This window comes from Neovison vison, chromosome 2 (assembly GCF_020171115.1).
Source record: "Neovison vison isolate M4711 chromosome 2, ASM_NN_V1, whole genome shotgun sequence".
NCBI classification, from domain to species: Eukaryota; Metazoa; Chordata; class Mammalia; order Carnivora; family Mustelidae; genus Neogale; species Neogale vison.
The window spans coordinates 53,532,097-53,550,204 of record NC_058092.1 but is presented as its reverse complement, the minus strand read 5'-3'; the positions used below and the strand labels follow the sequence as shown (position 1 = coordinate 53,550,204).

Below are 18,108 nucleotides of genomic sequence, written 5' to 3'. Positions count from 1 at the left end.
TGCCCTGGTGCAGAAATACATCACCGAATGGATTCAGAATTCTAAACGCAGTCAGTCTGGTCCAGCAGAGGCCATTTAAGCAGAGACACAACGTTGACAGTCAAAGAAGAGCTGAAGTTGTGACGTACACAAGCTAGGACAGGAGAATGACAGAACCAAGGAGGGAAGGACAAACTACAAAAGAAAAGAGGCTGGATCTAGGACCAGAGGTGAGGTTAAAGAATAGGAAGAGAAGGGCAAGAGATGTGAGACCAAGAGCAATCTCCTCTGTTTTCCTCCCTCCTCAGTTCACCTATGAACCACTTTCAGACTAATGCCTTGATGGCTTATCTCTGATCCATCACTGTCTTGTTTATATACTTCAAGAGCTCCCGCCTGCTTACCAAATTCAATCTCCATTCCTCCAGTGCTCCGCGGTCCTCCCTGATTCGGCATCAGTCTACCGTCTCACCAGGCACCCCTTCCTACACTGCTCCACCTTCACCTCACCACTCTGGAAGCATGCAAATTCGCCTCATTCTCCAGCTTCCAAGCTTTTGTTCAACTCACTCTACCGCCTTACAGTTGTGAGATTTAGCAAGTGAAAATACAGAATGGCCACTTAAACTGGGGTTTCAGATAAAGCACGAATTTTTTCCATATAATGTCTCATGCAAAATCTCTATTTATCTGGCTATCCTATCCTCCACTCCCAACAATACAATGCAAAATCAGACTTTAATGTCACACTCAAATGTCCCCTCCATCAGGAAGCCTTCCTTCTTCCCTCATCTCTCAAAAGTGTATTCCTTCCTTAGTTCAGTCAGCAAGTATTTACTATGCTAAGTGCCTCGAATCAACACTGAAAGACGATTAGTCACTATCCACAAGAACTTTCACAGAGAGGCCCAGAGAAGAAGCCCACAGTTAACAATAGAGAGGTAGTAACAATGGGCCCTGTGAGCAAAAGCAAAGCACACGCCTTCCTGTATTTGCACGACGGAGACTTATGAACGCTTTGAAAAAACAGACTTGACACTCAAAATGTAGAACAGAATGTTCCTTCCAAAAATATTTATTTGGATAAACGTTACCAAAAGCAATTTCTTCTTTTGCAATGACTTCCACCTTGACGTGACAGAGATACTGTTTAGACAGTTTTTTTCAAAGGAAGAATATCTTTGTGTAATGGAAATATGATGAGGGTCCAGTGAATGGCCAACTGGTTTGGAGAGACTAAAACAGTACGCGAATGTTTCTAGATCCTAATAAAGAACGCTAGACTTACCACACGTTGAGCTGCTATCAATGCTGCTAATGTACTTCGCCCTGGCGCTCCCGGAGCACAGAAGGAAACTTGGACTTTGCTTCCCTTGATGGTCATGCCATCCGCTACTTGTTGAACCTCTTCGGCGTGCTCCGCAGTGTTATATTCAACCACTGCAAAGCCACCAACATAACTACCTTCATCCTGTGCAAGCTGATTTAATACATTTTGTTAAAAGGTGAACTCTAATATTCATTTAGAAAGATTTATTTTCAGTATATAATTTTCAGATTCAAAAACAAATGTATCAGATCATGATGCTGGTGAAAGTAATATATTCTTTCTCTCAAAATTAAGTTTCTTAGTTGTGGGAGGCCTGACTGGCTCAGTTGGGAGAGCATGAGACTCTTGATCTTGGGGTCATGAGTTTGAGCCCCAAGTTGGGCATAGAGATTACTTTTTAAATGAGTAAATAAACAAATAAATAAAAATAAAAGTTCGTCAGTTGCTTAGATATGGTCCTTACTGAAGATAGGATGATAAACAAGATTCTGTCAAGTTTCTTTTTAATTCTTTGATTTTCTAATTTATTTTAAAAGTCAATGCTCAAGGGGCGCCTGGGTGGCTCAGTGGGTTAAGCCTCTGCCTTCGGCTCAGGTCACGACCTCAGGGTCCTGGGAGCGAGTCCTGCATCAGGCTCTCTGCTAGGCAGGGAGCCTGCTTCCTCCTCTCTCTCTACCTGCTTCTCTGCTTACTTATGATCTCTCTGTGCCAAATAAATAAATAAATTCTTAAAAAAAAAAAGTCAATGCTCAAATGATAATATTCCCTCTATTTTAAGAAAGATATAGAACTGATAATTTAGACATAGAAATATGGAGACTCAGTAACTGAAATCTTCTTTGAATTTACCAGATATGTGGACAATAAAAGATACTAAACAATTATTTGACCACATAGCTATGTAAATTAAAGTTTGTATTATCAAGAGAAGAAAAGTAGGAGGAACCATATTCAACTTTTAATTCAATAATTTTTAAGCAGATCTCAGGAACTTGGTCAAGTATTCCAAATCAAAGTTTATTTGGGAAAACTGCCCCAGGGTTTGTTAAAATGCCATATGCAACACACAGGTTTTAATTCTGAATGTGCCCTAAATGAACTCCTGCAATGCTGAGCTTGATTTGTTTCCAGTCACCCACCTGTAAGAGTGTAAAGGAAGATACTAAAGTCCTGGATCTGTAAAGACTGGTACAAAGAGCAAAAATAAGAACAAATAAGACACTAAAAAGTTTTGAAGTTCTGAATATGTCTGATTTATCTTAAACACATTCATGTGATAAAGTGGTAAATGTGATAAAATTCAGCATGGTAGGTCTCAACACGTGTTTGGATTTCATGTCTCCTAAGTTAATATTACAATTAAATAATTTCAGTCTTTTTTAGTTTCTATCTTATTTCAGAAACTTCACTTTATTGTATTGTTAGAACAAATTTCTATTTTCCCCTTCACATTCTTCTTCCTTTTAAAACTGTCCTCAAATGTCTTTTCTTCCACAAAACTTTTCCAACTACATGATAGAAAGGCAAAACATCTGCCTCTTCCAAACATTTCTCCTACAACCCCATTCCTCTTGTAATCCAAGCCAGATATTACAATCAGATTTGTATAAGCCATCAGTCTTTGGTGTCTCATGATCACAAGATAAAAGACTGTCTTCAGGGGTGCCTGGGTGGCTCAGTGGGTTAAGCCGCTGCCTTCGGCTCAGGTCATGATCTCAGGGTCCTGGGATAGAGTCCCGCATTGGGCTCTCTGCTCAGCAGGGAGCCTGCTTCCCTTCCTCTCTCTCTCTGCCTGCCTCTCTGCCTACTTGTATCTCTCTCTCTCTCTCTTTGTCAAATAAATAAATAAATAAATCTTTAAAAAAAAAAAAAAGACTGTCTTCAGTACAATCCATGTCAACCTACCAGGCAAAAGAGCCTGAATTTCATAGATCCACTGATAAAGGCATCATAAATTTGTTTTATTAATCTTTTAAGAACTTTTGAAACACTTACTATTATTCCTGGTTCATTATGATAGCTTTCATGCCATATAGATTATAATACCATTTTAATTCTTTCAAAAGACAAATTCATCTAAGTTCACAGCATCAGTAGTTTTAGAGAGGAATATTTCAGTTCAGTAGGAAAGCCATTCAAATATGGAATGGTCTGACTTCTGATATAGTTAATTTCCCATTATCTTGGAACATTCAATAGAAGCTAAATGGTCACTCATAAATAATATAACAAACATTTTTCTACCACTGGCAACCTAGATTAGAGAACCTGTCATGTACCTTCCAACTCTGGGATACATAATTGAAATACAAGATGTGATAAATGGGTTTTCTCCTCACGTTTGTTTCAAAGGCCTCAACTACAAAGAATTTTTTTGACCACAGAATACCACTGAATAATTTTAGTATCCAAGAAAAGGATATGGATTAGATATCAACATCTATCACCTTTCAATAACTGGGAAAAGACTGGATATAAGATCCGTCACAAAATTTTCTAACTTTATGATGCTCTTAAATGGTTTCTTTGATGTATATATTGGGATTGGAGGGGTAGAAATGTAAGAAAAAGATGGTAGCATTAATCTATTGTTTATATAATTAGAGTTATACAGTTTATATAGTTATTTAATTATATATAATCTGTATTAGTTATTTATACATTATACAATAAATGTATAATTTATATAAACATGATATATAATACATCATAATAATATATAGGTGTATATATATGTGGTTGTGTGTGTGTATATATGTGTGTGTGTACACACACAAATTTTACATTTATATATATATAAAACTATAATATTTAGTTTATATATTTATACTATATATATGTATATGTATGTGTATATATATATATAATGTATATATATGTATATATATATATAAAACTATAACAACTCCAAACTTTCTAGTATAATAGTAGAGACTCAACAAATGTATGATTAAAGAAAAATGGGTAGCGGGGGCAGGGAATACGGGATAAGAAGTAAACGAACATGGGAGGAGAGAAGAGAGGCAAGGAAGAAATTAAGGGAAGCAAGAGAGGAAAAAGTTCATCAGTTGCTTTTGAACACTTACAAGAGAAGGAGCTTTATACAGTACATATTTTTATCTATTTAGTAGAATATATATATAATTTTACTGATCAAGTGCATGAAAAGTCTTACCAGTGTTGTTAGTTTTCAGGATCATCTCTAAATGTCTCACCACGATCCCATTAAGACAGAATTACACATTCTTTTTAAACTTCATAGTACTTTCCTATCTTCCATTACATTACTCTTTATACAGTATTTATAATTATTTGCTTGTCAGTACCTTCTACAAAATTGTGAAGTATTGAGAGAGTATGTTTCTCTTCTCTGTATTTCTAACTTTAAGCCATATAGTGTCTGGTGCAGAGAAGATAATAAGTAAAATGTGGACAGATGAATGGATCAAAGAATGAAGGGCTCAAAAAATTGATAGAATGAGGTGAATAAGTGATGGGTTTACTAAGACATATCTACTATATAATAATATAAATTGACTCATTCACAAAAGGACTTGACTTAAAATTTAGAGTGACCATAAAGACTTCACTGCGGACTAAAGAAGAATTAGATTATCCACTGTGATATTCACATAGGTATAATAAATTTGTGAGTGCATGTAGAATACATAAGCAGAAATTTTCAAACATTTCAAATGATACCTTAAGAATACATACCTGGCAAAACATGGGTTTATGTATATTGGAAAAAAATTGCAACAGCTCTTCTGAATCCCTGTAGTCACTAGGGAGTTTATCTATACAAAGGCACTTAGAATGAATGAGCTCTGGGGCCAATAGATTAACATCCATCCATTGTGCAAACAGAGCTGAAGTTCCCAACTGTTTACCCAATAACTCCAATCTAGCCTTTGCAGCGAAGTCCTTTTTCATGTATTCCACAAATCCATAGCCTTTGGAATGGCCAGTAACTTCACTGTATACTAGAAAACATCTCTCGATATTTCCATAAGCACGAACAAGTTCTTCAAATTCTTCTAATGTAAAAGAAGTGGGCAAGTTGGTAATACACAGCAAAGCATCTGTTGGCTGGAGCTGAACAATTAAGTCCTTTCCTCGAAAAGAATATTGATGAAACATCCGAATTGCATTCTGGGCTTGCTCCCCATTCAGTAAGGTAACAAAAGCTAGAAGATAACAAAATGAATTAAGGAATTTTCTAAGCCAGTGTTTTCAAACTTTTTATGACTATGACCCACAGTAAGGAAATCAGGGAAGAATAGTATCCAAACCATCAGTCCTCTCTCTCGGCACAGGTCCGAGGAGGCTGCATTATCCAGTTCATGTAATTGCAGTTTTCTGAGATGTGTCAGCCTGGGTCCTAAGTCATGCAACCTCCTCTACCTTGCACTCATATAGTAGGATCTATCCTGATGTAAATACAGTTCACAATAAAAAGTGCTGGTAAGTGTTAACTAGTAAAGACACATATATTCCTAATTACTTTGCAAGCTGACATTACCAGTCCATAGGGAAAGGTTTAGGGAAAAGGATGGAGTCATGAAGAGCCATGTTCTAGGGGAATTGCTCCTTGTCGAGACTGGCCACAACATATACATTGTGAGTTTATTTGGTCTGTGACTCAGTACACAAATACACATTTCTGAAACAAAAGTAGAAGAACAAAAATTCCTACTACATGCGATGCACTGTGAAATATCTATTCCATTTCATGGTATTTTTTAATGCTGACACTACTCACTTAATTAATTTCACAACCAAAGACTCAAATAAAAGTATAGGAATTATATTAGGAGTTCTACTATAAGATACTATAATGTTGTTTTGTTTTTTTATTTTTATAATGTTTTCAAGCTACATAAAGATTTTATTTTTCCCAAACATGTAATGCAAAGTATTGGGAAGTCTTAAAAATTTTCTTTTATATTGAAGCACCTATATATATAAAGCAAATATTAACAGACACAAAGCAGGAAACTGACATTAATACAATAATAGTAAGGGACTTCAACACCTCACTTACATCAATGGGTAGATCATCCAGACAGAAAATCAATAAGGAAATAGTGTCTTTGAATGACACATTAGAACAGACAGACTTAACAGATACATACAGAACATTCCATCCAAAACCAACAGAGTATACATTCTTTTCAAGTTCACAGGGAACATTCTCCAGAATAAGTCAAGTTTCAATAAATTTAAGAAAACTAAAATCCTTTCACATATACTTTGATTATAATGGTATAAAATAAGAAATCAATCACAGGAAAAAAAAATGCAAAAAAAAAATCCCCCCAAAACATGGAAGCTAAATAACATGCTACTAAACAGCCAATGGGTGAATAAAGAAATCGAAGAGGACATTAAGAAAATATATAAAGACAAATGAAAATTAAAACACAGTGATCCAAAATCTTTGGGACACAGCAAAAGCAGTTTGAAGAGGAAAAGGTATAGGGAAATTTACAGGAAAAATTCACAGGCCTACCTCAAGAAGCAAGAAAAATCTCAAACCATCTAACCTAACACATACAGGAACTAGAAAAGGAAGAACAAACCAAGCCCAGAGCCAGCAGAAGGAAGGAAGGAAGATCAGAACAGAAATATATTAGGAACTTAAAGAAAAATAGAAAAGATCAATGAAACCAAGAGCTGGTTCTTTGAAAAGATAAATAAAATCGTTAAATTTTTAACCAGGCTTATCAAGAAAAAAAGAGAGGATACAAATAAGTAAAATGAGAAATGAAAGGGGAATTAACCAACACAACAGAAATATGGAAGATTATAAGGGAATACTACAAAAAAATTGTATGTCAACGAACTGGACAACCTAGAAGAAATGGATAGATTCCTAGAAACATATCATCTTCTTAAAATTCAATCAGGAAGACACAGAAAAACTGAACAGACCAATTACTAATAACAAAGCTGATTTGGTAATCAAAACTTCCAATAAACAGAAGTCCAGGACCAGATTGCTTTATAGGTTTATTCTACATTCCATTTAACCAAGAATTAATACTGATTGTCCTCAAACTATTTCAAAAAACAGAAGAGGAAGGAAAGCTTTCAAATACATTCTACGAGGCCAGTATTACCCTGATACAAAAACCAGACAGAGACACTATGAAAAAAAGAAAAGTACAGACTAATATTCCTGATGAACATAGATGCAAAAATCCTGAACAAAATATTAGCAAGTGTATTCAGCAATACATTGAAAGGATCATTCAACTAGAACAAGTGAGATTTATTCCAGGGATGCAGGAAGGTTCAATATTCACAAATCAATCAATGTGATAAACCACATTAACAAAATAAGAATAAAAACCATAAAATCATCTCAATACATGCAGATAAGGCATTTGACAAAATTCAACATCTGTTCATGTTAAAAAACTCTTAACAAAGTGTGTTCAGGGGATACCTTAAGCTAAATAAAGGTCATTAATGAAAAATCCACAGCTAACATCATATTCAATGGTTTAAAAACTGGAAATTTTTTTTCTCTAAGATTAGAAACAAGACAATGATGTCCATTCTTTTTATTCAGTATAGTCTGCAAGTCCTAACCATAGCAATTAGGTCAGAAAAGTCATCCAAATTGGTAAGGAAGAAGTTAAATTGTCACGATTTGCAAATGACATGACATTATTCATAGAAAACCATAAAGATTCCACAAAAACTATTAGAATTAATGAATTCGTAAAGCTGCAAGATTCAAAATTAATACACAAAAAACAGTTGCTTTTCTGTACACTAATAATGAAATAGCAGGAAAGAGAAAGAAAACAATTAATTTTTAATAGCACCAAAAAGAATAAAATTTCTAGGAATAAATTTAACCAAGCATGTAAAAGACCTGTACTCTGAAAACTAGGACAATGATGAAACTGAAGATGGCACAAGCAAATGGAAAGATAGCTCATGCTCCTGGACTGGAAGAACAAATACTCACAAAATGTCCATACTACTCAAAGCCATCTACAGATTTAATGCAATCTCTAACGAAATACCAACATTTTTCACAGAACTAGAACAAATAATCCTAAAATTTACATGGAACCTCAAGGGACCTCAAAACGCTAAAGGAATCTCGAGAAAGAACAAAGCTTGAGGTATCACAATCCCAGATTTCAAGGTCTACTACAAACCACGGTAATCAAAACAGTTTGGTACTGGCACAAAAACAGACACATAGATCAATGAAACAGAGTCCCCAAATAAGCCCATACCTATATGGTCAATTAATCTATAACAAAAGAGGCAAGAATATACAATAGGAAAGACAGTCTATTCAATACATGGTGCTGGGAAAACTAGATAGCGACATGCGAAAGAATGAATCTGGATCACTTTTTTACACCATACACAAAACACAGTCAAAATGAACTAAAGACCTATATGTGAGACCTGAACCCATAAAACCCCTAATGGTTGAAAAAAAAGAGGCAATGATCTCTTGGACATCACCCTTAGCAAAATATTTATGGATATGTCTCCTCAGGCAAGGGAAACAAAAGCAAAAATAAACCACTGTGCCTACACAAAAATAATTTGCCCAGCAAAGGAGATCATCAACAAAACAAAAAGACAACATAATGAAAGGGAGTAGAAATTTACAAATGATATATATGATAAAGGATTGATATCCAAAACCTATAAACTCATACAACTCAACACACATGCACGCGCACACACACACACACAAACCACTAAAAAACAATCTGACTTAAAAAATAGGCAGAGGACCTGAATAGACATTTCTCCAAAGAAGACACACAGATGGCCAACACATACATGAAAAGATGCTCAACATCTCTCATCATCAGAGAAATGCACATCAAAATTACAATATTACCTCGCACCAGTCAGAATAGCTAGAAGAATAGTATCAAAATGACAAGAAATAACAAGTGTTGATGAGGATGAAGAGAAAAAGGAACCCTTGTGCATTGTTGATAGGAATGCAAATTAGTGCAGCCATTGTGGAAGACAATATGGAAGTGCCTCAAAAATTTAAAAATAGAATTGCTATATGATCCAGTAATTCCACTACTGGGTATCTCCTCAAAGAAAATAAAAACATTAATTTGAAAAGACATATGCATTTCTGTTTACTGCAGCATTATTAACAACAACTAAAGATATGGAAGCAACTGAACTGTCCATTAATGGATTAATGGATAAAGATACGATGGCCAAATTACTTGGCCATAATTTATGTGGCCATAATAAAGAATGAGATCTTGCCATTCGCAACCACATGGACAGACCTACAGGGTGTAACACTAAGTAAAATAAATCAGACAGAGGAAGACAAATACCATGTGATTTCACTAATATGTGGAATCTAAAAAACAAATGAATAAACAAAAACAAACAACAGGTACCTGACTGGCTCAGTCTAGAGTGTGTGACTCTTGATCTTGGAGTCATGAATTTGAGCCCCATGCTGGGCATAGGCCTTACTTAAAAAAACAAAAACAGTGTGGGGGGTTGGGGAGTGCTTGCATGGAGCACTGGGTGTGGTGCATAACAATGAAATCTGGATCACTGGAAAGAAATTTAAAATAAATAAATAAAATTTAAAAATTAAAAAAAATACAGAGAACAAACTGGTTGCCTGAGGGGAAGTGGGGAGGATGGGCAAAATATATAAAGGGAATTAAGAGGTACAAACTTCCAGTTTGTACTTATGAAGTAAGTGATGGAGATGAAAAGTACAGCATAGGGAAATACAGTCCGTAATGCTGTATGGTGACATATGGTAACTACACTTAATGTGGTGAGCACTGGGTAATACATAGAATTATAGAATCAGTATTTTGTATACCTACAAAAAAAAGTTATACACTTCAATAAAAAAAAAAATGGAAGGCTACCAAGCCTATAAATATTTATTACAGCATAACATATTAGAAAAATCTTTACAAAATAATGTCTTTAGTGACATACATATAAATTATGTGATTATAATTTAGGATACTAATGTTATCCTCAGAAAATACATCGTGTGAGTAGCATTTGTATGACTTAATGCTTCAGAATTTCAGAGATTGGGGTGCCTGGTGGCTCAGTGGGTTAACCCCTGCCTTCGATTCAGGTCATGATCTCAGGGTCCTGGGATTGAGCCCCGCATCCACATCCGGCTTTCTGCTCAGCAGGGAGCCTGCTTCCCTTCCTCTCTCTCTGCCTGCCTCTCTGCCTACTTGTGATCTCTGTCTGTCAAATAAATAAATAAAATCTTAAAAAAAAAGAATTTCAGAGATTATCTTAAGAATGAAAAGACAGTAATCTTGTTTAATAATGTACACACTTAGAATCAAAATGAAACTAGGTGATTAAAGTTGAAATCTTACCTGTTCGCTTATTTCTGTCCACATAACAATACTTTAACTCATAGTCTTGTAATAAATCATGAACTTCCTGAAAGAGACAAAACATGAATTCAAATAAACACACAAGTGCAGTTAGTTGGGGGAACTGGGTGGCTCAGTCATTGAGTGTCTGCCTTCGGCTCAGGTCATGATCCGGGGGTCCTGGGATCCAGCCCAGCATCGGGCTCCCTGCTCAGCGGGAAGCCTGTTTTCCCTCTACCACTCCTGCTTGTGTTCCCTTTCTCACTCTGTCAAATAAATTAATAAAATCTTTAAAACAAAACAAAACAAAAACAAATGCAGTTAGTGGATAATCCAACTGTACAAGCCAACCACTAACCAACACCATCTGCCATGTGAAGAACCTTTCATGGATCTCCATTATTTGTTTAACTTAAACACATTCCATGCCAAGTATGACATCAACCTACCTCCCCAAGCATATCTCCCAGTACATAACCTGCACATAGATCATGTTTCTTCTCAATGGGCATTCACTATTCCACCAGGATGTCATGCCCAGTCCTCACTCTGAATTGCTACTCATGCCGATTCCTTGACCTTGCATGGTGCAAAGCTCCTGAACATCACCTGAAATTGCATGCATCCTTTGAAATCCCGCTCAAATATTCTTTCATGAAGTTTTCTTCCAATTTTATTTATTTACTTACTTGCTTATTTATTATGATTAAGAGAGAGAGCATGCAAGCTGTTGTGGCAGGGCGGTGGGGGGGAGGTTCGGCAGAGAGAAAGGGAAAGAGGGAATCCCAAGCAGTCTCCATGCTCAGCATGGAGCCCAATGTGGGGCTCAATCTCATGACACTGAAATCACGACCGGAGCTGAAATCAAGAGTCGGACGCTTAACCCACTGAGCCACCCAGGTGCCCAAGGTTTATTCCAATTCTTTTCTGTGGGATACGACCTCTATCACCTCCATGCTAACAATGGTCATATTTTATTTATGCCTGTCTGACAGAAATATTAAACATTTCTCTTTGTATATGACACATAACTGAGTTTTTAAGAAGTAATACACTTGTAGATGCTATAATATCAGCAAAGAGAATAGATACAGGTAGATGCAAACCTAGAGATCCCTGGGTATGAAAACAAAAACCGCCATCAAGGTATATATGTAATTCAATTTAGTCCCGCTTGGCTCCCTAAGGTGTTGAAACTGGCTTTCCTATTCATTCTGTTTCCATTATTAATCCAGTCTGAACTTGTTTCTGCTGGTATCAATTTCACCCACGTGGGGTCTCAAAAAAGCAGATTTCTATTCCTAATCCTTCCTGTTAAACTGACAACACTTAAGTACAAGAACTATATTTCATATATGTGTGTATACTTGTATTGCTTAGCAGATACTAGGCACTCAAATATACACTAAAATGAATACAATTATTTTGTCACTGAATTGATATGTGGCCTTAGTAAATTTACTCATAATACACACAGATGGAATTACTGTTTTCTAAAGGAACTGGACTATCACATAGGTGGACATTCTGATCCTAGATTGGAAAGTTATAGCTGATCTGTTTTATCTTGCATATGAATAAATTAAACATATACAAGTGCCAATACGCTAAGTTCACAACAGAAACTAACTCAATAATAATTCTTAATCTTGCCATTAATATAGTTAGCTTTCATTTCACTTTTACTAAGTCACCCTTTTCCAATAAAAATCAGGAAACCAGGCCTGACAATGACAGGGCTATCCTACAGAAAGGTGCATGCTCTTGACTCTTGATCTTGGGGTCATGAGTTCAAGCCCCTTGTTGGGTAGAGAGATTACTTAAATAAGTAATTTTAAAAAGGGTGGGGGCACCTGGGTGGCTCAGTTAAGAGCATGTGACTCTTGCTCTCAGCATTGTAAGTTCAAGCTTCATGTTGGATGTAGAAATTAATTAAAAATAAAATCTTTTTTTTTTTTTTTTAAAGATTTTATTATGTGTCAGAAAGAGAGAGAGAGCACAAGCAGGGGGAGCTACAGGCAGAGGGAGAAGCAGCCTCCCTGCTCAGCAAGGAGCCCAATGCAGGACTTGATCCCAGGACTCTGGGATCATGACCTTAGCCAAAGGCAGATGTTTAACCAACTGAGCCACCCACGTGTTCCTTAAAAATAAAATCTTAATAACAAAACAAAACAAAACAAAAAAACTTTTATAGAAAAATAAATAAATAAAAATCAAGAAACCTCAGCAGAGCAAAATCAAATAACTCGCTGAGGGGAGATTCACCAGTCTGGTACCTTTAACCCCTATATCATCCTACTGGATTCCTTCCAGAGCTAACTAAAAAGAGTATACTACCACCAATAGTTACAAAAACAGTATTATTAGTGCCCTAATAAGTGATCACATGGAAATGGGAAAAAAAAATGTGGACAGTTCCAAGTTGAGACAATATTTTCCCTTTTAACACAATGCAAGGGGGAAAAGAATGATATAATAGACAAAGTATAAAAACATAACGCTGGGTGGAAAAAAGATAATCGCCTATGATAAGAAATTAGAGAAAGGTGAAGTTGGTAGTTTAGTATTCTCTATTAGTAAGTCAATATTAGGTATGTTTTAAAATATATATATACTACAGATTTCATATAATACGGTTTGATGAATTATACAGTAGCATGATCAATATACAGATTAGTTTACATCTTGCTATGGTAGTTTTTGTAAGCTTCAGTGTTTCCTTGGACTCAATGCATACAGTGTATTCATTAAGAAGATCTAATTCTCTCAATAGCATAGCATATACGTCTTGCCAATCGACTAATTTAATCCTTAATATAGAAGGTGGCTCAGTTTTGTTTGAAGGGATCCAGTGTATGCTTTTAGTTGCACAGACTCTAATCTCTCATTTCACTGTTTAACAGCTGTCGAATGCCAGATAAAGAAAACATGACACTGCTGCTCACATTATCAAGTATCTTTAAACAAATGACGTTATGTTACTCGTTCAGCTGAGAGAATTACCTGAGAGAGATCTTACGTATTCAAAGATGCATTTTGCAACTTAAAAATTTTATTTTTAAAATACCTCTCTTTCAATGCACCAGATATGGGATACAGAGACTGCCAATTGGCAAACCTTACAAAGCTTTTTGCAAAGAAAAAACAACAATAATTATTTTCCCCCCATGTCCTGGTTGATTTGACCCAGGCAAAAGTGGGTCACCCCTCAATTTGAGCCTCAGTAAGTTGGCCAAATTAAAAACTTAAAACCTGAAAGAGAGTCCTAACAACAATTTGCCAGAATTCTACTACGCTCCACCACACAGAACCCAAACAAATAAAATTCTCTCTATTCTACTCTAACTTTATGACATTTCTATTAACTTACAAGTTAATTTTAAAGAATAAAGTAGCACCTTCTGGCCAGGAATATCAGTTACAAATTTCTCACAGTAAGATGAGTTCATCAAAACTAATAGTATTAGAGAGCTTTGGCAACCTATTTCCAGACCACATTCCTTATTACTTCCTGGAATTAAACAAAAAGTTTTACACATACAAAATATCTCCTTGGGAAAGAACTGACAACCACAATGAAACCCAGCCTTAGTTTTCAGCTTTAATCACACTGTCTTCTAAGTCCTTTTCCAACTTACTTTATTTCTTTTGCCTAAGAAAGGCTTTCACAGATTAAAGCACTCTAATTTCAAAGTCCACTCTTTTGGGAAAAAAAATACACTTTTGCTACTTGTCCTTGAAAATTTTTAATGATTTTATAATACGAAGATATTACGTGTAACATATTAAGTTATGAGGCATAATAATGAAATAAGGACCTGGGAACCCATCACTAAACGTGAAGACTGAAACATTAGCAACACTGTTGCATTGACTTCTGCATTCCTTTGCTAGCCCATCCAACCACCTTCCCCCATGGCTGGAGTTCCTAACGTAGGCATGTATTCCTAAACAATTTGTTGATTCATTTCACTTGTTTCTGAGCTTTAGAGAAATGCTATTATGCTATTTTTAATCTTCTGGGCCATTTATTTATTTATTTATTTAGGTGCCTTGCTTTTTTAATACTATGCTCCAAAAATTCACTTGTGTTCTACCTGGCCATTTATTCACTATGGTTTGATATTCTGTTCTATGCCTACAGTACGATTTATGGATCCATTTTTCTTTTCTACCAGTGAATATTTGGTTTGTTTCTAGGTTGCTTTGCTACTTCCATATTTTAAAACAACTAACACAGTCTTAAAAAGTTTATGTATTTCCTGGCACTCATGTGCAAGTTTCTGAAGGAATGAAATTTTGGGGCTGCACACATACAAATGATCATCCTTGTAAGAAAGTGCCAACTTATGTGCTGGAATGGTTGTAGCATCTTATGTCCCCATCAAGAGTATACGAGAGTGGGGTGCCTGGGTGGCTCAGTGGGTTAAAGCCTCTGCCTTTGGCTCAGGTCATGATTCCAGGGTCCTGGGATCGAGCCCCGCATCGGACTCTCTGCTCAGCGGGGAGCCTGCTTCCTCCTCTCTCTCTCTCTGCCTGCTTCTCTGCCTTCTTGTGATCTCTGTCAAATAAATAAATAAAACCTTTAAAAAAAAAATAAAGAGTATACAAGAGTCCCGCTGACACATAACCGTAAAATGCGTGGTGTTACCAGTTATTTAAGTTTTGTCAGTTTAATTGATATATAACTGTACCACACTGTGATCTTAATTTGCATTCCCTTGATTAGTAAAGGTAGAGGATTGTGATGGTTAGTTTTAAACTGAGGTTTCCCAAAGAAGAAATCCTGCCTTAAGATGGTAGCACCAACATATGCCAGACTCTCTAGCCTACTGGTATACCTGACAGATTCTGGCCTTACCAGTTCCCACAATTAGTCAACAGCTCTATGTATATCTGTATATAATATAAATAGATGTTAATATAAATGTTACATATAAGCTCTTTCTTTGAAGAACTCTGATATAGGCATCTTTTCATATTTATTTGCCATTTATTTCCCTTTCTGTAAAACACTCATCTTGATGGCCATTTTCCTATTGTATTTATCTTTTATTGATTTATAGGAGTTTTTCAAAATATATTCTGCACACTAATTCTTTGTTGGAAACTATTATAAATGTATTCCCCTACATTTTATTTGTGAGTTTTTTCTGGTGAAGAGAAATTTGTCATAGAAGCCAAATTTGTAATTCTTCCCTTTACCATTTGCGTTTTGTGTGCCTTAAGAAATCTTTTCCGGGGCGCCTGGGTGGCTCAGTGGGTTAAGCCTCTGCCTTCAGCTTGGGTCATGATCTCAGGGTTCTGGGATTGAGCCCCGCATCAGGCTCTCTGCTGAGTGGGGAGTCTGCTTCCCCCCCCTCCTCTCTCTGCGTACCTCTCTGCTTACTTGTGATCTCTCTTGCTCTCTGTCAAATAAATAAATAAAACCTTAAAAAAAAAAAAAAAGAAATCTTTTCCTACCCCAGCCATGAAGACACTTTGTGTTCCAACAGTTTTTAAATTTTCCTTCTACTCATCAAGTTTGAGTCAGTTAGCCATGTTATGCTAGCTACAGTTTCCAGTACAATCTTGAATGGAAGTGATGCCAGCATTGTTCCTAATCTCAGGGGTAAAGTTTTCACTATTTCACCACAGAACACCATTACTTTGGGTTTTCTAGATAATTTTCAAATTTGAGGAAGTTCTTTTCTATTCATGCTCGGTACGAGTTTTTATTAGGAATGGGTGTTAAACTTGATCAATGCTTTTTCTGCATGAGTTGAGATGCCTTCAGTCCCATCTTCATGCGGTGATCTCCAAATTCTTACTTCTACCTTCAAACCTCTCTTCTAGGCTCCAAACCTATATATGCTATATATGCTTGCTTGGAACTGCATTTCCATGTTCCACACCAGGTAATATACTTTTTCTTTCTTTTCTATTTTTCCTTTGTGTCCAATGCAGGATTTATCATATAATATCTTTTTGTGATATTAGCTGAGTAAATGTGACGTCAATTTCAACTTGGGTAAATTTTTAACAATTTTCAATGAAACTGCTTTGTTGGGAAGTTCATTTGAATACAAACTTCTTGCCAGGGGAACATTCTGATTTTGCCTTAAAAAATAAATAAATAAATAAATAAATAAATAAATAAATAAACTACCAGCTTCTTTTTATTAGCAGAATAATAGTAAGCATTATTTACTGAGTGCTCATTTTATCCCAGGTATTCTATGGACATTATCTCCAAACCTATTCAGTCCAAATGAGCTGGAATATATATGTTTTTATTTACACACATACACACACTCATGTGTGCGTGTGTCTGTGTGTGAAAAATTGGGACGGGTGTGAAAGAGAGAGAGAGAGAATCTTAAGCAGGCTCCATGCCCAGCACGGTGCCCAACTTATGGCTCAATCTCACAACCCTGAGATCATGATCTGAGCGGAAATCAAGAAACAGATGCTTAACAAACTGAGCCACTCAGGTGCCCCTATAATGCAGATTTTAAAGATGAGGACACTGAGGCCTAGGAAATTATAGTGCCTTGCTGTACAGACAGTATGTGATGTATCTGGTATTCAAACCCAAGTGAACAGACTCCAGAGCAAACACAGTGACCCACTATGTGTATTGCATCTTAAGTGTCAGCACTGCAAAATAAAGTCTATGAAATAATCAATTCCCATCACATTCCTAAAGCTCACTGCATCATTGACCTCCTAATCTTGACATGAAGATCAGGCCAAGAACAAGGTTTGAAAGATAGAAACCAAACCAACACAGTTTTACTTTCTGACAGCTAGAAATCAAATTGCATAGCTCCCTTGTTTAAATATTTCAATGGATCCTCATTTTCCTTAAAATAAAATCCAAACTCCCTAACATGGCTTAAAAACACTTCATCATCCTCACACGGTCTTGCTTTAGTACTTGCACATATTCGGGGCAGGGAAAGGGAGGCACATAACAGACAGCAAGCTCTCTGGTGTCTTCTTGTAATATTGTAAGAGATGAGGGTACTTTTTTTTAAATTTAAATTCAATTAACCAATTTACAGTACATCCTTAGTTTCAGATGTAGTGTTCAATAATTAATCAGTTGAATAGAACACCCAGTGCTCCTCACATGATGTGCCCTCCTTCGTGCCCATTACCCAATTACCCCATCTCCCCACCCACCTCCACTCCAGCAACCCTCAGTTTGTTCCCTATAGTTAAGAGTTTCTCATGGTTTTCCTCCCTCTGATGACTTCCCACTCTGTTTTCCTTCCCTTCCCTTACAGTCCTCAGCCCTGTTTATGTTCTAAATATGAGTAAAACCATATGATAATTGTCTTTCTCTGATTGACTTTTTTTTGCCCAGCATAATACCCTCCAGTTCCATCCACGTTGATGTAAATTGTAAGTATTCATCCTTTCTGATGG

At 36.2% G+C, this 18,108-nt stretch overlaps 1 protein-coding gene across 1 annotated transcript in view; it reads right to left on the bottom strand.

Moving 5' to 3' along the window:
• The window catches only part of RAVER2 (ribonucleoprotein, PTB binding 2), a 90,886-nt gene that overhangs the window by 59,573 nt on the left and 13,205 nt on the right, over nt 1–18,108 (bottom strand). Inside the window, exons 2-4 of the mRNA XM_044238378.1 lie at nt 10,696–10,762; nt 5,027–5,496; nt 1,268–1,459 (exon numbers count right to left, since the gene is read on the bottom strand). Coding sequence (XP_044094313.1) covers nt 1,268–1,459; nt 5,027–5,496; nt 10,696–10,762 — 729 coding nt within the window. The remainder of the gene's footprint in view (nt 1–1,267; nt 1,460–5,026; nt 5,497–10,695; nt 10,763–18,108) is intronic.